This window comes from Cyrtonyx montezumae, unplaced genomic scaffold (genome assembly GCF_038088225.1).
Source record: "Cyrtonyx montezumae isolate F1298 unplaced genomic scaffold, pur_monq_1.0 scaffold_3, whole genome shotgun sequence".
Taxonomy (NCBI): domain Eukaryota; kingdom Metazoa; phylum Chordata; class Aves; order Galliformes; family Odontophoridae; genus Cyrtonyx; species Cyrtonyx montezumae.
In genome coordinates this window covers 86,839,383-86,863,654 of record NW_027072034.1, presented here as the reverse complement: position 1 = coordinate 86,863,654, position 24,272 = coordinate 86,839,383, and the positions used below count along the sequence as shown (strand labels likewise).

The 24,272-nt window shown below is 41.0% G+C and overlaps 1 protein-coding gene across 1 annotated transcript in view; it reads left to right on the top strand.

Moving 5' to 3' along the window:
- Positions 1-24,272, top strand: part of LOC136052867 (uncharacterized) — a 49,658-nt gene that overhangs the window by 9,573 nt on the left and 15,813 nt on the right. The window contains exons 5-7 of the mRNA XM_065743293.1: positions 6,016-6,550; positions 10,577-10,651; positions 14,839-15,174. Of these exons, the coding sequence (XP_065599365.1) occupies positions 6,016-6,550; positions 10,577-10,651; positions 14,839-15,174 (946 nt within the window). The remainder of the gene's footprint in view (positions 1-6,015; positions 6,551-10,576; positions 10,652-14,838; positions 15,175-24,272) is intronic.

Below are 24,272 nucleotides of genomic sequence, written 5' to 3'. Positions count from 1 at the left end.
TCATGGAGGGATTGGGAATGGTGCAAGATTATTGCAAGTGTAATGAGGTGTAATGTCAGGTGGTATGCAAATGCTGCAGAAGCTGGTTGAGGTGTAGGAGCTAGTGAGGCTGACACAGTGAAATAGCATGGATTATAAGGGGGAACTCACACCACATGAACACATACAGCTGGGTTAGAAATGGAATCAGATTGGACTTCTTGTAGATGGAGATGTATCATTTGGAAGAATCCCTGCAGACTTCAAGCAATACTGTAGTAAATTATTACTAAGTGCGATAAGGTGTTTCTTGTGAGGAGAAGTAGATTCCTGGGCTGTTGGTATTAATGCTATACTGCAAAGGGCTTAGAATAGCCAAGAATCCTTCTGGAACTCATGAGAGAGGTGAGCCATAATTTAGAAATTTATCAACATGAATGACTTGTCACTGACTTCCTTGTCATTTGGCAATTGTCATTTGTTCCTACCAGGACAGCAATGCAAGTAGCATGGGCAGTAAATAGGAGGAGCTGGAAGACATTGCATGACAGGCAAACCATGACTTATTTGCGGTTACTGAAATCTGGTGTGATCACTCCCAGAACCGCAGTGCTGCAATGAATGGCTTTAAGCTCTTCAGAAGGGATGGTCACAGGAGGAGGGGCAGTGGCAGTGCAGACTGGGTTAGAAAGTATTTTGATGTTGAAGAGCCTGGGGCTGGGAGCAATAAAGTGAAGTCCACATTGGTAAGGATCAGAGGTTGGGCCAACAAGGCTGACATCCTGGTGGGGGTCTTTTTTGGACCTCCAAACCAGGATGAAGAGGTGTTTAAGGCATCCTACAAACTGCTAGCAGAAGTCATGAAATTGCCAGCCCTTGTTCACAGAGGCACTTCAGCATCCCCAGTATATGTTGGGAATACAGTTCAGCCCAGAGGAAGCAGCCTAGGAGGTTCCTGGGGTGTGTGGTAAATAATTTCCTCAAGAGCTAGTCAGAGGGCACACCAGGGGTGGTGCTCCACTAGTCCTGCTGTTCATGACCAGAGAAGGACTGCCTGAGATGCGGAGATTGGAAGCTGTCTTTCTCTTTCCACTGGAGGCTTGCTAATAAGATAGTTGTCTATAGGAGGGGTCATAAGTTGAGTCTGAGGAACTAGAGGCCTGCTTGCCTGACCTCAGTGCCAGGGAAGGTTATGGAACAGATCATTGTGAGTGTAATCACATGACATGTGTTGGACAACCTGGGGAACAGGTCCTGCTGCACCAACCTCACCTCCTGCTATGAGTGGTTGACCCAGCTGGTGGACAGGGGAAAGGCTGTTGACACAGTTTACCTAGGCTTCAGCAAGCCCCTGACACTGTTTCCCACAGTATTCTCCCATGGAAGCTGGCAGCCCATTTCTTGCACAGGTAGACAAAGAAATGGCTGGATGGCCAGGCCCAGAGAATGGTGGTCATGCAAGTCATGCAATTGCCAGCCCTTGTTCTCACAGAGGCATTTCAACTTCCCGGTATATGTTGGGAATACAGTGCAGCCAGGAGGAAGCAACCTAGAAGATTCCTGGGGTGTGTGCTAGATAGCTTCCTCAGAGATCTAGTCAGAGGATACAGCAGGAGAGTTGCTCCACTAGTCCTGCTCTTCATGAGCAGAGAAGGACTGGTCTGAGATGCAGAGGTCGGAAGTTGTCTTTTTTCCAATATCTGTCATCCTCCATGCAGAATTCCATGTGGAATTACCTTCACCTGTGCCTCCAGGGCTGACCTGGTCTTTTCTCCACATGCTCAGTCACTGATTCAAGCCATGACTCAGCAGTTCCCATAAATTCCACCCCTTCACAGCATCAGTAATAGAGCTATAGAATCACTCAGGTTAGAAAAGACCTTCAACATCAAGTCCAACCATGACCTAACCGTATTACCCTAACTCTAACAATCCCCTGCTAAATCATGTCCCTGAGCACCACATCCAAACAGTTTTTGAACACATCCATGGATGGTGACTCAACCACCTCCCTGGGGAGCCTATTCCAGTGCTTCGTAACCCTTTCTGTAAAGAAATGTTTCCTGATATCCAAGCTAAACTTACCCTGGCTCAGCTTAAGGACATTTCCCCTCATCCTGTCACCAGTCACCAGAGAGGGGAGACCAACCCCGCTCTCACTGTAAGCACCTTTCAGATATTGGAAGAGAGCAATAAGATCTCCCCTCAGCCTCCTTTTCCCCAGACTAAACAGCCCCAGTTCCTTCAGTCTCTCTTTGTAGGGCATATTCTTCAAGTCCTTCACAAGCATTTTTGCCTTTGTTTGGACCTGCTCCAGCACAGGACCTGCTCTTCTTGTGTAGCCAGAAGTAGTGGGCAACGTTCAGGGAAGGAGAGTTCTCAGTCCACCATACTCAAGCCAGTGTGTCAGCTTTGTCATTTCTGGGACACTGCAAGGGTAATGCCCAGAAATGTGGTAGACACATACAGATCAGTGTTAAATTGCATCTGACTATGTCTAACCTTGCTCCAAATCAGTTGGGCATGGCTGACTCACTGTGTAATCTGAAGAGTGAGCCCCAATACACAGCCTAACTATCTGCAGATGTTTGTGCACTGTCTGTATGGGAACTGTTGAATCACGGCCTGAACCACTGACTGATCACCTGAGCGAGAACTGAGTCAGCCACAGGGGCACAAGTGAAGGTAATGTACCTGCGTGATTGGAAGGGGTGGGCCTGGCTCCACCTCTCCCAGACCCCATTTAAGGGCTGCCTACCACCAGGGAAGGTTCTCTTCTTGGAGATCCCTCCTGTGTGGAGTCAATGGTGAGCCTCAACCATTGTAAAAGGTGAGCCACTCTTTACTTACCAGTAGTTTGTGTACCATCTATATAAAGCCTCATGGAAATATACCATCCTCTGCAATATCTCTATCTGAATTCCTTTCTTTACAGCTATTTGCCCCACAATTGGTGAGCCAGACAGGCTTAAAAAATTTTAATATATTAATATTAGACTAGTATATATATATTAGACATGTCCTTCATTTGGAATATTTTCAAATGGGGAGGGGGGGAGAACATTATTCCCCTAGACCAAACAATTCCTGGTCAAATTCCAGGGTTTATGAGGTCACCCTATTATGGTTTAGCAATGGTTATTGAAAAATGGGAACCCCTGCGGGTTATAGGGAGTGTCTCTCTCTCTCTCCAGCCCATCTGACAGACTGTTTTCAGGGACTAGACAAGGATATACTCATTACGAAGGAGCATCGGTTAACCTCTTCTGCAGCAGCCTGGCCTCTAATAATGTCATTGCATAAATTAGAATCAACAAATACTAACATAGAGACTGAAAACCGATTATTAAGGGACCACACTGAAAAACTAGAACAGCAACTGGGTACAGTAACAACCAACAAACCAGGACTGAGTGTCCCAACAAGACAGATATGTACTGTCTCAGTTGAGGATGCCCAGGTCCCTGAGATAGTGGACCTGGATATTTCAGAGAATAAGATCTCTAAATTGGATCTCGAAGATCCGATTGATCTATTGATATGATAGATCCATTTGAGATATGACCAATCGTGACCCAAAAAACAAAGAAAATGCAAGATAGACCAGCAGGGGTGCCTCTTGATAAATGGCCCCCTGCTGAAATATGCTTACCTGTAACAGCTCGCCCATAGACAGCAAGTGAATTGATGGACCTAGTACAGTGATTCCATCAGAAGCCTAGAGAGAGCATACCATCATGGCTCCTGAGACTATGGGATGCAGGAGCTGAAAGTGTATTAGTCAATGGGGTGGAGATATGCAAATTGGCATCCATAACTATACATTCTGCCTTGAGGCAAAGGTTGTATGCTGCCATCCACTATACCAATGAAACCCATACTATTATAGATTGGTTGATGGCAGCATGCCATTTGACATGGCCTGATCAAACGGACATACCACTTAATACTGGTCTATGGTCTTCTATGGAGGACCTCCAAAAATATATTTGAGAACTGGGCATGAGGGAGGCTATGTACTCTGACACATTTGAAGGACCTGACACAGAGAAATTCACGGCAGGTGTGTGAGACCTAATATTGCAACAGGCCCCCCTCTCACCTTTACAGGACATTGGTCTCCATACTGAACCCGTTGGTGGCTTCAGAGGCCATTGTTCAACAGGCAGCCCAGTTAGTGGCAGACCTAAGGGAAACAGAGCGCAGGAGAACCAGGTGCAATATCTGCATGGTGGAGGAGGCTGAGGCCTTCCCAATCAAAAATCAAGAAGCCTACCCCACAGAAACCCCGATCAGGCTCCATATGGGTATCTCGAAAAACTATGTTTAACAACCTTATTCGGGCCAGGGTTGCATTTGTTAAAATTGATGGGCAACCGAACCACATTTTATTACAGTTTTGGAAACAGCTAAGAAATGACCAGAAATTTCAGAGTACTCCCAGAAAATCGGGAGTACGAACAATACAGCAAGCACCAACAATGAATTGTAATTTAGCCGATGTTATAATATCAAACAGAAGGAAAAAACATCCGCAGGTGTCCCGGGCTACAATGCCTGAGCTACCTGTGGCAAAAGACCTGAATCTGGTGAAATTCATGGAGTAACGAAGGACATTGTTCCCCTTAGGGACTCCAGATGGGAACGGAGGCCCTATGTAGAGTTGACGATATATTGGACAAAAACAGTTGTTCAGAAGGTAATGGCTTTAGTGGACACTGGGGCAGAAACTTCGATTATATACGGAGATCCATCAAAGTTTAAGGGTAATAGAGTAATGATTGGTGGGTTTGGGGGACAGACCATTCCAGTCACCCAAACACGGTTGAAATTGGGGGTTGGGTGTCTCCTGCCCTGGGAGTATAAAGTGTTCATTGCCCCAGTTCCAGAATACATCCTGGGCATAGACATTTTATGGCGTCTGGCTCTCCAGATGACTGTGGGAGAGTTCAGACTTCGGCAGAGGTACATTAGTATCCGGGCAATACAGACAGTATTGAGGGGCCATGCGAAACATGAGCCCATTTGTTTGCTGAAACCACGCAGGATTAGTAATGTAAGACAGTATAGACTCCCAGGGAGGCAGGAAGAAATATCAAAGATGGTGCAGGAACTAGAAAAAGTAGGTATTATAAGACCTGCACATAGTCCATATAATTCCCCCATATGGCCAGTGCAGAAGTTGGATGGAACATGGAGAATGACAGTGAATTATAGGGAACTAAATAAGGTCACGCTGCCCATCCATGCGGCCATACCCAATATTGCTTCCTTAATGGACACTCTCAGTAGGGAAATCAAAACCTACCATTGTGTCCTGGATTTGGCAAATGCATTTTTTAAGTATACTGATCGCCAAGGAATCACAAGATAAATTTGCATTTATGTGTGGAGGCAGGCAGTGGACCTTCCAGGTCCTGCCACAGAGGTACGTGCATTCACCAACTTACTGTCATAATTTGGTGGCGTGTGACCTGGCTAATTGGAGGAAATCTAATTACATAAACCCATACCACTATATTGATGATCTCCTATTAACATCCGACTTGCTGGAAGCAGTGGGGGAGGCAGCAGATTGATTAACTGCCTACCTAAGTGAAAGAGAATGGGCTATCAGTCCTCAAAAGGTGCAAGGTTCAGGCCTGTCTGTAAAATTTCTGGGGGTAGTCTGGTCAGGAAAGACCAAAGTGCTACCCAGTGCCATTGTAGATAAGGTTTAGGCATTCCCTACACCAAAGTAGCTGCAGGAATTTCTAGGTATATTGGGATATTGGCATTCCTTTATACCTCATTTGGCGGAGTTGCTGAGACCTTTGTATAGACTCACAAAAAGGGGCTAATTATGGGATCGTGGGAGAACAGAACAGGATGCTTTTCAACAAGCAAAGCAGGTGGTTAAACAAGCCCAGGCATTGGGTATATTCGATCCTACCTTCTCGGACAAAATGGATGTTCATGTGACTCGGGATGGCTTTGGCTGGGGCCTGTGGCAATGTCAGAGTTCTGTTCAGACCCCCCATTGGATTTTGGTCTCAGGTCTGGCATGGAGCAGAGGAAAGATATAGTATGATTGAAAAACAGTTATTGGCTGCCTATTCCACATTACAAGTGGTAGAGCCAACAACCCAGACGGCCAAAGTCATAGTTAAGACCGCTCTGCCAATTCAGGGGTGGGTAAGAGATCTGATCCACCTTCCTAAGACAGGGGTGGCCCAGGCACAGGTGGTGGCACGATGGGTTGCCTATCTCAGTCAGAGGAGTAGTCTGTCTTCCTCACTGTTGAAAGAAGAACTCCAAAAGACTTTAGGCCCAGTGACGTATCACAGTGATGCACCAAAACAAACTTTGGTTGCTCCGCCACAGAAGAGTCCTGTCCAGGAAGGAAAATATCCTATTCCTGAAGATGCCTGGTACATGGATGGGTCCAGCAAGGGCAACCCAAGTAAGTGGAGAGCAGTAGTGTACCATCCTGACACAGATACAATATGGTTTGAAGAGGGGCATGGTCAAAGCAGCCAGTGGGCAGAGCTGCGGGCAGTGTGGATGGTTATAACCAAAGAACCTGGTGATGGTATCCTAAATATTTGCACAGATATTTGGGCTGTGTACCAGGGGCTCACTCTTTGGATTGCACAGTGGGCTACCCAGGATTGGACTATCCATTCCTGACTGATCTGGGGCAAAGATATGTGGTTAGACATATGGAATGCAGTTAAACATAGAACTGTATGTGTCTACCATGTTTCTGGTCACCAACCTGCAGAGTCATCTGCAGGTGACTCTGGGTGATGAAGCTGACACACTGGCATGAGTTAGATGGGTCGAGAACTCACCATCTGAGAATTTCACTTACTGGTTACATCAAAAGCTGCGGCATGCTGGGCAGAAGACCATGTGGGCAGCTGCTAAGGCATGGAGACTGCCCGTACAACTATCGGACATTGCACAAGCATGTCAAGACTGTGATGCTTGCTCCAAGATGAGACTGAGGTCATTGTCTGAAACAACAGCCCATCTTGCTAGAGGACACAATCCTCTACAAAGATGGCAGGTGGGTTATATTGGGCCCCTCCCTTGATCTGAGGGGGCGAGATATGCTCTAACCTGTATCGACACCGCGAGTGGGCTAATGCAGGCCTATCCAGTCCCAAAAGCCAACCAGGCATATACTATCAAGGCGCTCATGAGGTTGATGGCTGCCTACAGGACATCACAAGTCATTGAGAGTGACCAAGGCAGTCACTTCATGGGTGCAATGATACAATGCTGGGCAGAAGAGAACAATAAAGAGTGGCGATTCCATCTGCCATACAATCCAACGGGGGCAGGCCTTATTGAGCATTATAATGGTATTCCCAAGGCTGCCCTGAAGACAGACTCTCAGTCTCTGCAGGGGTGGACGATGAGACTCCATGGAAACCCTGTGAGACCTGAACAAAAGATCTAGAGACGGCAGACCCAGTGCCTTGAAAATGTTACAAACAACATGGGCCTCCCTGCTTAGGATCCAAATTACGGGCACTGATAATGAGGTAAAACCTCAAACTGGCCGTGAGAACAATCTTCTGCTCCCTGACAACCTAAAACCAGGCACTAATAAAATAAGATGGCCTTGGAAGGTGCAGGTAGGACCACGATGGTGTGGCCTACTTGCACCTTGGGGGAGATTATTGTAGATGGGGGGTTTGGTAGTCCCTCTGGTAATTGGTACATGGAAGATTTCTATTGATAGAAAACATGGGTCTCAAGAGTTTCTTGTTCACAAACTCTCACCTTTCCCTCTTGGGTGACATTTTGCACATCTTGGCCTTGAAACTTTCTATCAGATGCATGGAAACTAAATTCAGGAGTGGCCTTTCATTTACTCTCTCCCTGTAAATTAAAATTGCAGCCTAAAAGGTCTTTCTTTTGTAGGCTACGTATGAACTCTAACGTGGGACAAGACTGCTACCTGCTGGCACTTTTTGGATATTACCTTGTGATAGTGCCCATCTATGTGATAATAACATCACATAGAACTACTCCTTCAAAATTAACACGGAGAAAGTGGATTGCATGTTTTTATATGAAAGACATCATGTTTCAGGGAGTCTGCTAGTGACAATAAGACCCATAAAGGGATATCAGTAGAAAGGTTTGAGACTTGGAACAAATGCTACTGATATCAGAGGAAGAGTTGGCTTCATGCAGGCAAATAATATCCCACTATTAGTGTTATTATTTGGGCAGAAATAGAGAAAATCCTGAATGTATTTTTTTTAATTTGATCTAAACAAAACAAGTGTCTGCAGTCATTTTTTAAATTAGTGAGCTAAGCATGCTGCTCTGCTGCTGTAGGAAAGAATATTGCAAAGGCGCCTGTCCAGAGTTTTAAGTGACCTTCTGTTGATTTCTGTCTTGATCCTAAATATTTCAGTGTACTCTGATTTTCTTATTCATTTCTCTGCGGCCCTAAAAGCTGTTCATAGCCAAGCAGGATAAAATAAGAGAAAACCATTTGCGATTTTTTCTTGTAAGAACTACTGTATTTCAAAGGATTGTATCCTGTACTAACTGACTGATTATCAAGATAGTCTGAAATGAAGCCATTAGATAGCAACATGGACTGCAGGTCTCATTCATGTTGCTATACCTGGATAGTTTCTGTGAGAAGACTAGGCCTGGATGGGCTAAATATACCCCAGATCTAAATATTTCATGCATCTTTCTTTCACTGTATTGCCTCAGTGTCTGCCAGTCTACACAGTGTCACACAGATCTTTCATGATACCTGGAAAAACAAGGTATGGGGAAACAACGCAGTATTCATCTTCATTTAGTTGTGTTCAAGAAAGAAATGCAAAAGTCCTTTATAAGCTGTCACTGGTAGTTCCCACCCTCTTCAATCTCCTAAATGAAGGCAAGCTCTTTCTCCTAGATGAAGCTTTTACGTGAAGAGTTGTAGGCAACTTGCTTTTTGCAACAGGCAGCTAGAGTACAAGCTAACTGCCCAGCATTCTGCTTGCTTCCCTTTCAGAGCAACTGACAGGTATGGCAGGGATTAAAGAATATATTCACAGTTAGTCAAGGCTACAAAGAAACACCAGTCTGTAGTAAGCAAATAACTTTCAGTGTAAAGCAATTACAGCAGGCTTGAGTTCTGCTATAATCCTGGGGCAGAAGAGTGTGAATGAAAGCACCAAGATTGCTGCCATGAGATTACAAAGTGAAAAATAAGTGTGAATAAGGCTAGGTGATAATAACAAAGAATCATCTTTGTCTAGAGGAAAGAACTGTTTGAATGATATATTAAGGGATAATGTATATAACATGAGATAATTGGACTATCACACAGTCAGAGCAGTGGCCAAGGAAGGAAGTGGTTTGTGGTTTCCACAGCAAATTTTTATGGTGACTGGATGACAAAATGAGAGAGTAGGGACTCAGGTGGAATTGTTTTTGTACAAGACTGTACCGTTGTGGGGACAGGGGTATCCACGGTGATGCATTCCCCAGGAGGTCTTTACAAAAACCTGTATTTGCATAAGCTGCTTAGGACAGTATGCTAATACAAATAGAAAGCATTCTACAGCACATTGGACAGGCTCTGTCTTGGTTTCTCTTGACAGGCATACTATGTTTGAACGTCATAGAGCTGGAAGACTATCCTGTCTGGAAAACAAGCCAGTGGACTCTGGGATGACCTTGAAATAATTTCCAGCAAAACAGATGCATCTAAATCTCATATAGTATGTGAAACAAATAATACCTTTCTGATGCAATAATGTTTGCTATTGCTCATCAAAATGGTCCTTTATTAATTTGACAAAAGAATCTGAAATGTAGCCTATATCTTTCAGAAGCAATATATAAAAAAGGCTGTGGAGGCTTTCTCTTGAAAGTAAGTCTCCAGTGCCTGCAGACTGACTCATGTCTGTCAAGGCAATATTTTTCTCAAATCCTTCTCCAATGCTATGTCATTGCAGTTTTTCCTAGTGATTTATCAGAGGATCTATCTGAGACCACCCAACACATTCTTCTGGACAATCCTTGTGTGAATTATTTTCAGCCTATCAGAAAATTGAATGGAATCCTGCAAGACCATCAGATGGCTGAAGGGGGAAAAAAAATAGTTTTGTCTTAATTCACTATCACAAAGAAGTGGATACATGAAAAGGCGTGTGATCGTGACCACCAGAAATCAACTTGATTCTTAAGTTTTGCAAGTTAAAGAAATAAAACATTTCCAATGTTTAGAGTATGAGACTGACAATATGGAAGCTGTAGTTGTGAGTAATTATATTTCTAGACACTGACCCCCTATACCACTTCGAGCACCTCTGTATGGTTTATGTCTACAAAATCAGAGTAGTAAGTGATATCAGTGAGAAAAACGTGGTGATTAGAGAGAGGTTGTAAAATAACTAAGGATGAAATGTAGACAAAAATACAAATGAACTCTAAAAAATGCTCTTATAAATGCTACAGATGATGCAATGAGATTTCAAGCTGATGCTCTGCCACACTCATTCAGATAGAGATTGAGTTTCCAGATATGGCAAATACTGTTTAAGTTTCTGCTTACTTAATTCAACTGCAGCGCACTCTTTCTCTTAACTTGTGATACAATGGTATGTCATTGTGACCAACAATAGAATGATTTTTGATGATGGCACAAAACTTACATTGATAGGTAAGAAAACTTTATTTTCTCTTTAAAATAACTTTAAATGCTGGGTATTCTCTACAGATTACTTCCCTTTAGCATTATTCTTCTTTTTGTTATTAAACTGATGTTCTTCTGATGTCCTATTTGCACAGTCCACTTTGGTGACTAGGTTAAGTTCACTTTTCTAGGTAAGGACACGTGTTTCATTTTGAATAACTGAAAAAAAAGACATTTTCTGTGATAAAGAGCTATCTGTCAAAAGACTTAGGTTGAGAATAGGTTGAAAAATATATGCATGTCATCAGTATTCTTAATAAATCAGTATCTGCACATATCGCTATTCTTGAAAAGTATAACTGCTTGCAGGTTATTATGGGCATGTCACTGAAAGGCTATCTGAATTACAGTTACATTTAGGAGAGGTCTCAAAAAGAAAATAAAGATTCTACGAACAAATTACTTTGGATCTTTTGTGAGTAACTAAAACATTATCTCAGATAACTGGCTAAGACATATGTCTACTAGTTTTTAGATAACAAAATAGAAGCAAAAAGCACTCAGCTTAATCACAAGCGATATTAACAGCTCTATGCAGCTGCTTGCAACTTGTTCTAGAAAGCAGCTCTCTTCAATGTGGCAAAGTTCTGTATAACAAACTTGTCAGGGCGATGCTAAAAAGTCCATTTGGAGCAAGAGTATTACTGTTTCAGAATTGATGTTCAATTCAGCTGATGAATATCACCGAATTAAAGTAACTTCTGTTGAACATTTTTTTCTGGGTCAGTGTTCTGGATTTGGACTACTTCCAAATACCAAAGAGAAACAGACATGTTTCTAAGACTCTAATAAATCATAGAATCATAGAATAGCTTAGAAGGGACCTCAAGGATCATCAAGTTTCAACCCCACCACCACAGTCAAGGTCGGCAGTGATGGTGACCTCTTCTCATTACTATTGTTCCTGGAATTAGAAGTACTGATGCCTTATGTTTTTGTACCAGGTCTTTGGCTGCAGAGAAAAAAAACTTTCAAGTGATAAAATTCTGTCTCCACAGGAAAAATGGAGGCCCTTAATTTCTGGTGATCTATTAATTTTTTAAAAGTACAATGTGGATCTGAGGTGCTGATGAAAAACAGTACACCAATCCACTACTGACACTACAAAATATGTTGTATATTAAAAAAAAATTATAAGAGGATTAAAGATGTTGAAAGGAGGTGGAAAAATAAGTAATTGAGTCTGTTGAGCTGAAAATAAGGACAGAAATCTACTGTCTTTGTATGAAGAATATGTTCTAATACTGCATGTTCTTAAGTGTCCTGTAAAGAATTGTTGAAAGCTGCACAAATTGATTCACCTAAGCCTGAAGAAGAGAGCTCTGGAAGAGGAATTTCTGGGACTTCTTTTGTCAGATTAGACAGACTGATGTGGTTGCTGTCCCTTTACAGACCTTTTCTTTATTTCCTAGGAGACCATGAGTTAATGTGCTTTGTATTTCACTGTTTACTGGTACCACATGAGGGAGAGTTAGTCCAGAAGCTTTGTTCAGAGACCGGACTGTAGCAGAGAGGTTTTAATGCAGCTGCAAAATAGTGTGAATAACGAAAGACTGTTCTTTGGCACTGGGACAAAACTCACAGTACTAGGTAAGTCAAAAGTCAGATCTCTGTAGTATATGTGATTCTGTTTTAGGGGAAAATGCATTTCTTAACTAACAGCAGAGTAATGATAATTTTTCCCCCATCCATGAGAACAGGACTGATGCTTTTTAGGTTGTTTACTAGCAAAAAATGGAAGATGGATATGGAAGCATAGGGTTTGCAGGCACTAATTTTAAGAACCTTTTTAGCTTTGACTTGTGCTGCTGTCCTTCCTGATGGAAATCTTCATGATGGGAGAAATGAAAAAAATAACTCTGCTTGCATTGTCTAAGAAAACAGATTCTTATTTGGTATGCTGGTTTTGCGATTTCTTTTGCCTCACTGTGTAGCAATCAAAAGCAACATTTAGGAGGTATGTCCATGTCCACTGTTCGTATTCTTGTGGCTGCTGAATACAGCAGGGAAGGAGCAGCATTTCTGGTACTTTGCTTGCCTCACCAATAATGTTAAGCAGGCTGCTTGAAGTTGCATTGGGACACTGGCTCCATTTATCAGTCTGTTTCACTGTTACTGATTTCTAAAAACTCTATGCTCTTTTTCTCTCGCTTTTCTAAGCAGTGAAAGTACACTTTTCTCCTCTATTCTTTCTCTTATTCTCCATCTACTTTTTCAGCCTTCTTCTCTTGCAGAAAATAATTTTACATCCCTTACATCAAGGCTGGTCTGTTGAGCATTTTGGAATCTGAGAGCAAAACAACTTTCTCCATCTGCCACTGCAAGCGGTGATAGCAAATAGTAGAAATACACACTGGAAAATGTTCCTTTAAACACTCCCATCTTAAGGAATTAAGTGACTAATAAGTACAGCACAAGGAGTTTGTGTATTATAATCTGATGATTTGCAGCTTTTCTTTTTAACTGCACCAGTTGTATCTGGAGTTGGCTCTGTCATCAGTTATGCACAAGCAGCTGTGATTATGCCCAAGTGCTTAATGTGATGGGCATTTAAAAATTTCCCTTGTGTTAATGATATATAGTATATACATGGACAATTTTCAAATGAGAGTAGTTAAAGATAATGAGAAATCATGAAGGTGATCTTACTGTGATGAGAATGGAATGGAAGAACTGAGATACATTTTCGCTGAGATGAGTGAAGAATATATGGTAGGGCATTTGTGCATTTTTGCATGAGTGGTTAAACATTGCATCAGTTGTCTTCTATGACCAGCATTCAAGATCAGGACAGAATGGACTGTTGACATTTTTTATGATTGTCTTGATGATATTCTTGCTTGCATCAGTTTCTTTACTCCATTTTAAACACTCCAATTATCTGGCTTTTTTAGGTGTGTTTTTTTTCCCCAGTGCTTCTGTGAGCCTTTTTCACAGCTTTCCTCTTTGTTTTGTTGTTGTTTGTCTGTTTTTAAACCTCTCTCAGTATAATTTTGTCTTTTCTTCATCTATTTCATGTCTTCACTTATTAGCCACTCATTAGACACCACAATGAACTTACGCTAGAGAAACAGTTGAAAGAACATAGAGAGGCTTTATGGGGTCAAGATCTGTGCAAGATATAAAACATTTTTTATATATATATTTCCACTCTAGAAAAGAAGGGAATGGTCATAAAGAGCATCCACAATTTATAATTCCATTGCATAGGAGAAGTAGTTTTGTCTTCATTCATAATTCTCTCCTTAGTTCTCTCTGAATTTCTCTTCCCATGTGTATTCTGCAGACCTGGTGGATTTGTCATGCTAGATAAGGGGATTAAAAAAAAAAGCTAGTAAAACAAATAAGAAATATAACAAAAAATATTAAACGGTTGATTTTTGGGTAACTGCAGCCTTTAGCTCCTTTTTGACTGTTGATGTTGTAAACATATAAGGTCAAAGGTATTAAAGGACATGGAACATCTAGGACACAAGACTTTTTTTTTTTTTTTTTGTGAGTGTATGAAATTGCATTTTATTTTGGAAAATTTTAAATGAGGTTTCCTCATTCTGAGGATAATCTAAATAACAATTACATAAAGCAATTTTTCATAGTCTTAAAATAGGATGGTAAGTTAAGAACCGAAGCTAAACTTGTCCCAAGCAGGTTTAGTTTGTGTACCTAAAGTGTTATTCAATTCGGACAGTAAGAATACCTCTTTCCTTTCAGGTTGCTTGGGCTACAAGTAAGGTATCACATAGCAGTATAATTCTGAAAACTGCAGTAACTACCATGTTTTACTATAGCTCCAGGAATGGGCCACAGTAAGCTGAAGATGCTTATGAATTTTACCTCCTAGTGCAACATCACAGATACAGGCCTACTGAGTACTTTTCTAGCAATTTGTTTGCTCAGCATCTTATCAGCTGTCATGTTCTGATAGAGACAATATAAGAAATGCAAACAGTACTGCATTTCTGTTGCTAGAGCTTTTATTTTACTGTGTAATTTATGATTTTTGCACTTTGTGAATATCTGTATTACAGATAATTATTTGTCTCCTAGGAATTTGTTAATAGGCCAGTCACACAGTCCAAAAAATGCATAGTTACAAGAGGTTGCTGTCTGAGAAGAGTAATGAAATCTCTGGGCTACATTGCTTTCTGTTTCAGGGAAGAATGATGCAATCATACCACCAGCTGTGGCCATCTTTTCACCATCAAAGCAAGAGATTCAACAGAAGAACAAGGCCACACTGGTATGCCTGGCCTCTGGTTTCTACCCTGATCAACTCAGTCTAGTCTGGAAGGTGAATGGTGTGAAGAGGACAGAAGGGGTGGGGACAGATGAGATGTCCACATCAAGAGGGAGCACTTACGCATTGACCAGCAGACTGAGAATCTCAGCCCAAGAGTGGTTCAACCCTCTGAATCGTTTTGAGTGTATTGCTGAATTTTTTAAGAATGAAACACTGGAATCAATACACAAATTCATCTATGGTGATGCTGGTGAGTAAAAGACAAAAGAATATCACCATGGTGTACGTAGCAAAAATGCTAAGTCATGGCCTGAAACCGTGATGTGAGTACCTGGTGGGAAGGCAAGTCAGCCCAGGGATGCTCAATTGTGTGCCACATACATGAGTGACTAGAAGGACTGGAGTCAGGATCCACACCTTCCTAGACCTCATTTAAGTGCTGCCAGAGGAGGTGAGGGTATCTTATTGGAAATCCCTTCGCACCTGAGGCCTTCGAAAACTAAGCAATTTTTTTCCTTCTTTTCTGTGTCCATGGCTGCTGTATTTGGTCTTGTCCTCATTTGCTGCAGCCAAAAACTTTGCCACTGCACTATTACTTCTATACTTAAAAGAGGGAGGGAGTAAAACAAACAAACAAAAAAAAAAAAGGGGTATAGATTACTTTTTTCTATACAGTGGTTTGTTCACAGCACAAATATATTTGTAAATATATTGGTATTTGCATGTCTTCATATTCTCAGCACCATGTATCTACAATATTACTGTTATATATCTACAAATGTTTCAAAAATTTAAATTTTCATTGTGTAAATACATAGTAAGATATGTAATAAAATATATGCTATAGTAAAATGAAAAATACAGTGTAATATAATATATATTGTAAACCGAAATGTCAAGAATTTGTTTGTCCATATCAAAGAAAAATGACTTTCAATTCTTATTTGTCTTTCAGGATGTGTGCTCACTAAAGGTATGTATACCTTCTCATAGGCAAATAGACATCTGTTTTTATTTCAATTTCAGTTTTACTGATGGTAAGTGTAACAGATGAAAGAGGTAATTAAATTACAATATCCTTTCAGATCTGAGTGACAACTCTGTTATTTGGAAAAAAAAACAGACAAACACAGAGAGGGTTGGAGCTACATTCTGTACAGCTCTTAGCTACATTTACCTTTTGAAATAATGGGAGAAAATGTAGAACCTGTTGACACTTGCTCTTGTTATTTCCTCCTGTCTTCATTGTCACCATCTATAGTAAAGCTTATTGTTTGCCTTTTTTTCTAGCAGAAAGTTCATCCATGAAAGAAAAAGAAATCATACTAGCTAATTGATTACGACATTGGACTTGAAAATCCATAGCTTCTTATTTTTCATGTAATCAGAATGTTTCTTATTAAAAATCATATTTCTCCTCCAAATTGACTGGGTATCCATATAAATAATTGTGATTATTTCCTCTATATATTTATAATGATACAGTGTTATTTTTTCACCTACTTTTTTTTTTACTGTTTCAAGTATCTGAAGTCTGAACTGAAATCAGTCAGATCTCTCAATATTACTGTAGTACAGTGGGACTGAGAAAGCCCTAAAAATAAAAGGCTATGTTATTCTGTGCTGTGTAAGACTTACCGATACATCAGTGTTCACTGACAGTAACAAGTGGAAAAAAAAATCTTGTAATTCAATTTTAATTAAAGTTCCTAACCAGGATTTACATGACCAGCCTACATTTTTTATCAGGTGTGGTTATGCAATGGTTAAACATTCACAAGAAAAACATACTTTATCATAAAGCCAATCTGTGTCTTTTCTAGGATTGCTTTTTCCTTTCATTCTTTGAATCACAATATTTTTCACATGCTGTGTGATCGCAGATATCAACATAGTCATTCATTTGACTGTAATTCCCTTTGCTTAGTTAAAGATTTTAAGGATTTTTGATAAATTATATCAAATCTCTCCTGATGATAATTAATACACAAATTATATTTGCTTTGCAGAGTCTTACTTGCGATATGGAAATTCTATGAAGCTCACTTACCTCATTCTGTGTGGCAAAGCCTTCCTCTATGCAATTTTGGTGTGCACTCTGATGTGGACAGTCAAGGTAGGCTGATGTGCCACTTAGCTCAATCACTAGTACAAGCATTAGTGGATAAAACAAAATCTACAATCAGCTCAGGGTTTATTTTCCATTTGTTCTTCAGAGATTTGTCTGGACTAGTTTTAAAAACCGTAAGTAATAAGTTTTCTGTTATAGTTTCTCCAGAGCTCAAACAAAATTAATTCTCTTCAGCAGATAAATTCTTCCTGAAAACATATGGAAAAAGATAAAAGTAGCAAGCATAACTTCTTCAGAAAGTGGAGAATTGAAATTACAGAAAAGCATGATGTATCTGATATCACTGAAAAGGTACACTTACCTGCAGCAAAAGTAGAAATCAGGGGTTTTGAGGAGATGCATACAATAAACAGGATAAATGTGAACAAATGGTAATTAAGTAGCTAGTAACAGGCATAAAGTACTTTTAATCTGTAATCTTCTCATATACCTGACAGGTATTTCTGGTAGGAGTAGTGGAAGACTCAACACCAACTTCCTTTAGAAGTGGAACTGGGAATTGTGTTTGAGAAGGGACATGATAGAGTTAAGACTGAGTATGAGCACAACCCGAGTTATTTTCAAGACTTTCTTTCCCTCCTTTTTGAAGGCTACATGAGGAAGTACATTACTGGGTCACAATCATCCGTGAATTTTTGTAAAGCTATTAACTCAGTATGTAAGTAAATATTATGTAAGGGTACTTTTGTAGTAAGATGCTCTCTTGCTACAAAGAAAGGGTGAAGGCTTGGAGCTACAACTTCAGTTGTCAGGAACCACAGTAATGGAATTGTAGGGGTTAGAAGGGACCTCTAGATATCAACCCCCTGCTAAAGCAGGTTCTCTACAGTAGGTTGCACAGGAAAGTGTCCAGGCGAGTCTTCTTCATTTTATTTATATGAAACTTATGTTCTAGCTTCTGTCTCTTGACCCTTGTTCTATTGCTGAAAGACATTGAAAAGAGCAAGCAATTTGACACGCTCATTTCTGTACATACTTTCAGAAAACGCAACAGTACAAGCAATTGTAAATTTGGAGTATTATTTCTTCACACTCTTGCTTAATTGTTTTATTTTCATTTAGGCTGGTAGCAAGCTATATAAAGAATAAGTGAATAAACTTCTCCATCGCAACAACAGGAAAATAGAAAATTCCGCTTTTTACTTCTCCATAGCAAAGAGTCCAACCTTCTAATATCCACCTTCTTGATGGTTCTCTGTTTTCTCCTGTTATTTCAGCTTTGGTGTAATCACTGCCAGATTTCCTGCGGACATGCAGGGTGATCTTTGTCATAGCTTTAAAACACCCTCTTACTGCTCAGAGGTGTCAGCTTTTTAAATTGAGAATAAAGTCTAAGTTTCACTCTATCCAAGAAGCCTGCGTGTTTTTTCCAGTTTGATGTTTTGTAGCAGTATCATTCTACATCACAGCTGTCAGTGACACTTAGTATTATAAAATATTCACATTAAAATACATTCAATGACAATACTGAGAGGAATGGTCTGCCTGTTATGAGAATATTAAAAGGCTTATCCACTCCTGATATTGTGTTCCAGCAACTGAAGTGGGGTTCCAAGCTTCAGAAACTCGCATGCCCTGCTATCAATGACTGGGATAGTGAGTGAGGACCTGGAAACAGCTACCAAGCAGACTATATGTCTGAGGTCAATTCCTGGGAGGGTGATGGTGCATATGTATGGGTCTTAGAGTGTGTGTTGGAGGGAGTTGGGGGGTGGGTGGAGAACAACTGAAGTTTTTTATCTGTGAAAGGAAGAGTCTGTACTGGGAAGTAGAGTGAGGCTGTAGTCTTCAGGGTCACATATGTCTCTCTACAAGCATGTAAGGAGACTTGAGGTCTAGGGCCAGCGTGGAGGGATTCATGCTGTATAGATTTTCTGTTAGCAGACTTTTATCCTTATCAGCCAGAGGAGGAAAGAGGGATGCAGCTGTTGATGTTTTTCTCCCTGTCTTCATTTGCATGTCTAGCTGATGGAGCGGGTAGATAAGCACCATGCAAGCGTTGGCTCTCTCCTTCCAGCAGCGAGTTGGGAGGGAGAACTGAGAAAAAATAAAATTCACAGGCTGAGGTAAAGATAGTTTAATAGGGCAGTAATAGGATGGAGAAAAAATAATAGAAGTATATACAAAACTAATGATGCACAGTGTAATCCCTCACTGCCTACTGACTAATGTCTGTCTTTCAGTGATGGAGCACCACCATCACCCCTGGCCAATTCCTCTGTTTTTTGTCACATGTTCTGGAATTCCTTTGGCCAGCTTGGGTCAGCTGCCCTGGTTCTTTCCTCTTCTGTCTACTTTTGAACCCCTTGCCTCCTCATGGGCAGTGCAGTGAAATAAGCTGAAATATCTTTATCTTAATGTAGGCACTGCTCAGCAACACTAAAGTATCAGTGTGTTCAAAATTGAGCATCGTAACAGCTACTAGGTAGAAAGTTAACTCTGTCCCAGGAAAAATCAGGACACTGGCTCTGTCAATGTGTATATTTGTGTTGTATGCTCGGTGGGATTTTTTTGTTGTTGTTATTGTTTTGGGTTTTTTTTTGTTGTTTTGTTTTGACAATATAGATTTTCTAGTGGACAGAACAGGGGACAAGGAATGGCAGCAGTCTAATTTCTAATGGGCTATTAGATTCAATCAAATAAAACAGCTGGAACTTAGAATCATAGAATCAATAAGGTTAGAAAATATCTCCAAAATCATCCAGTCCAACCATCTACCTACCACAAATATTTCCCCACAAAACCATGACTCTAAGTAAAACAACTAAACATTTTGTGAACACCTCCAAGTATGGGGTCTCAACCACCTCACTAGGCAGCCCATTCCAGTACTTGAGCACTCTTTCAGAGAATAAATTTTTCCTAACATTCAACCTGAAACAATACCCATGTGTAATTTGAGGCCATTCCCTCTAGTCCTATTGCTAGTTACACTGCTATCATGATTTTATGATTTTTGTTATATTACTGATATTCCACATCATAACATCATGTCGTGTACTGGGAGTTAAAGAGTTAATGCTCTAGCTGCGTGGAACATCGGTAGTTACAGATATGCCTCTCTCAGAAGATTGGAACTACATTCTCCAGAGGACTGTGCGATGCTTTGCATTTTTACGTGTTTCCGCTCAGAGGGAAAGATAAAAACTGTCTATGGTCATGGGATCGTCTCTCTTCCCTTTGGGATCGAGCTCAGCAGTGGGTGTTTGTTGCAGCTGTGCACCTTCAGTGTTAGCATAACGCCTTTGGTTTATCGGACACTCTCTCTCTTGCTCATTTTATGTGATTCATTAGCCTCAGTTCTAATTATATTGTTTTATTTTGCTTTCTGATATCTTATTTAGTAAATTAGCTTTCCTCCTCAGAATGTTGACACTGCTTTATTCCTAGGCACATCTTCCTTCTCTTTTTTTTCCCTTTTCCCCCTTCCTCTTCCTCAGGGCGTGGGCCCGTGGGTCCCCTGCCTCAGTCATCATGGTACCGGGTCAAACTGGCCCGCAAACTACTGACAGCTGGAGAAGAGGCTGACCCATGCCTCACCACAACCTCTTCTCGGGTAGTTGTAGAGAGTGGTGATATGGTCTCTCCTGAGCCTCCTACTCTCCAGACTAAACAATTTTAATTCCCTCAGATGTTCCTCATAAAACTTGTGCTCCAGATCCCTTGCCAGTTTCATTACCCTTCTCAGGACATGCTCAAGGGCCTTGACATCTTTCTTGAAGTGAGGGATCCAAAACTGAACACAGTATTTAAGTATTTGAAATACGGCCTCACCAGAGCTGAGTACAGCAGAATGATCACCTCCTTGGTCCTGCTGGCAGGACTATTTCTCATACAAGGTCGGATGCCATTGGCCTTTTTAGCTACCTGGGCACACTGACTCGTGTTCAGCTAAGCACCAACCAACACCCCCAGGTCCATTTCCTCCACAGAATATTCCAGCCACTCTGCCCCAAGTCTGTAGCATTGCCTGAAGATGTTGTGGCCAAAAAGCAGGACTCAACATTTGGTCTTGTTGAACTTACATCCAAAATATCTAATTGCAGTGATCCAGCATGTCTAGATCCCTCTGCAGAGCCTTCCTACTCCCAAGCAGATGGACACTTCCTCCCAACTTGGTGTCATCTGCAAACTTACTGAGGGCATTCTCAATCCTCTTGTCCAGGTCATCAGTAAAGGACAAGCCCCAGTACCAACACCTGGTGAAAACCACTCATGATTGCTTGCCAGCTGGATTTAACTTCATTCACCACCACTCTGAGCCCAGCAATCTGGCCAGTTACTTATGCAGCAAAGAGTGTACCTGTCCAAGTGAGGAGCTGTCAGATTTTCCAGGACAATACTGTGTAAGACAGTGACAAAGGCTTTGCTGAAGTCTAGGTAAACAATGGCAACAGCCTTTCCCTCATCCACCAGGTGGGTCACTTGATCACATAAGGAGATTATGTTGTTCAAGCAGGATCTGCCATTCATGAACCCATGCTGGCTGGGCCTGATCTCCCAGCTGTCCTACCCATGCCATGTTATCCCATTCAAGATGTAACTTTCCTTGGCACTGAGGTCAGGCTGACAGGACTGTAGTTCCTCAGATCCTCCTTACGATTCTTCCTGTAGACAGGAGTCACATTGGCAAGCCTCCAAAATTCTAGAACCTCTCCAGTTGACCAGAAACTCTGATAGATGGTGGAAAGTGCCTTGACAATCACCTCTGCCTGCTTTCTCAGCATACTCAAATGAATCCCATCTGGGCCCATGGACTTGTGACAGCCCAGGTGGAGTAGTAGGTCTTTAAATGTTTCCACCTGAATGGTGGAAGGTTTATTCTGCTTCCCAACCCAGACTTTCAGGACAGGTAGCTGAGTGCCCACCAGGATATCAGGATAACAGGTTACTAGGATAACAGGTCTTACTATTGAAGACAGAGGTAAAGAAGAGAACCTCAGACTTTTCCTTATCCTCAGTGGTCACATTCCCTGAATCCAGTAAAGAATGTAGATTTTCCTCAGCCTTCCTCTTAAGGTTAATGTATTTGTAAAATGGTTATTTTTTGTGCCCTTATACTACAGAAGCTCAGTTGAAAAAGTTTGGCTTTTGTCTTTCTAATTTTCTCCCTGCACATCCTAACAACTTCTCTGGACTCTCCTCAAGTTGCACGTTCTTTCTTCCAGAGGAAGTAGACTCCACTTCTCCTGAAGTCTCAGAGAGAGTTCCCTGCTCATCCATGCCAGACTTCTCCCCCTCCAGCTCATCTTATGGCACAGGAGTACATCCTGCTCCTGTGTCTCTAAGTCTTTCTCCTTGAGGAGTGTTCAGCCTTCCTGGACCCTTTTACCCTTCAAGACAGACTCTCAAGGGACTCTCTCACTATCAGTGTCCTGAGTAGTCCGCCTGTAACAAAACTAGTTTGGAAATTAATTTCAAAGCTACCATTTCATAAGCCCATTATTCTATCAGAAGTCTAAAAGGAACAATTAAATTATCATCTAATATAATCATCATCTAATGAGTTTTAATTTTAAGGAATATACCTCCCTTCTTGGCAATTTGTTACAGTAGCTGAACACTTTCATTTTTGAGTAGACCTTGAGTAGTACCTTAATTCAGACAAGATACTCAGCTTCCAAACATTAATTTATGTTAATCACTTTCCAACCAGATTATTGTGCTCTTTCACTGTAAAAAAACTTCTCATGTCTTATTTTTACTTACTTCATTCTATTGCTTGGTTTTGAATCTGTTGTTTGCACAAGTCATTCCTGCTACTGATCATGTTTGAAGCTCCTTCTGAGTCACTTGTCTACAAAACAGTTTAATTCACTTCTGAAACTTCTCATCACTCTGTAGCTTTGGTTTCCATGTCTTACACCTAGGCATTGTTTAATATCTGAGAAACTGACAAGGAACAATAAGGGCCAGTCCGGAAAGGAAGCCAGGAAACGAAAGTGACCACAACTCAGGCAATGTTTTCACTACTGAGGGCATGATCTCACAGTACCTGTGCACATCAAGTAGAGTTCCAAGAAATGCAAAGAGTGAACTAGATCGAGAATAAATCCAGGATGTCCAGTCAGGAGCAAAAGAAGACAGGAATAGGATAGGCTGTAGTTCGGAGATAAGACTAGAAAGAAGAATACAATGTGGGTTCACAGAATCACAAAATGATTGAGTTTGGAAGAAATCTCTGGAGATTTCTGGATTTAGTTCAACTCCCCTGCTCAAGCAGGGTCACTTAAATCAGATTAGCAGGTTACCCATAATCATGTCCAGATGAATTTTAATTATCTCGAAGGCTGACAATTCCACAGCCTCTCTGTGCATCCTACTCCAGTGTTCAGTCACTATCAGAAAAAGAGAAAAAAGAAAAAAAAAGAAAAAGAAAAGAAAAAAAGAAAAAAAGAAAAAGAAAAGAAGAAAAAAAAGGAAGAGGAAGAGGAAGAGGAAGAAGAGGAAGAAAAAGAAAAAGAAAAAGAAAAAGAAAAAGAAAAAGAAAAAGAAAAAGAAAAAGAAAAAGAAAAAGAAAAAGAAAAAGAAAAAGAAAAAGAAAAAGAAAAAGAAAACAAACACTTCCCTGATACTCAGATAGATTCTCCTGTGTTTCAGTTTGTGCCAGTTTTCTCTTGTCCTGTCACTGGATACCAATGAAAACAGCCTGGCTCTGTCTTCTTCAAACCATTCCTCATATATTTGTGCACAAGGATTAGATCCCTCCTTGAGCCTTCTCCTCTCCAGGCTGAAGTTCCAGCTCTCTCTGTTTTTCCTTATAGGAAAGATGCTACAGTTCCTTAATCAACTTTGTGGCCCTTCACTCAACTCTCTCCGGTATCTACTTAACTGCCTTGCACTGTGTAACCCAGAAATGAATACAGCAGTCCAGATGTGGTCTTATCAAATCACCTCCCTCAACCTGCTGGTAAGACTCCTAATGCAGTCCATTACAGAACACCATTATTTTTCTTTGCTACAAGGGCACATTGCTGTGCATAAACTCATGGTTCAAAGAGATCAGACCAAAGACATGAAAATCTACAGTGTGCCTATGAGGGATAAAACTAGAATACAAGCTATCAGCAGCATAGGTGCAAGGTTCACTCAGTAGTCAGGATCAGAGAAAGGACTGGATAGAGTTTCACCTACAGCATAGCTCGCACAAGAATTGAAGGCCTAGGTCTGATCTTAAATGGGTATCCTGGTCTCACATACAAATGATGGAAGCTGAG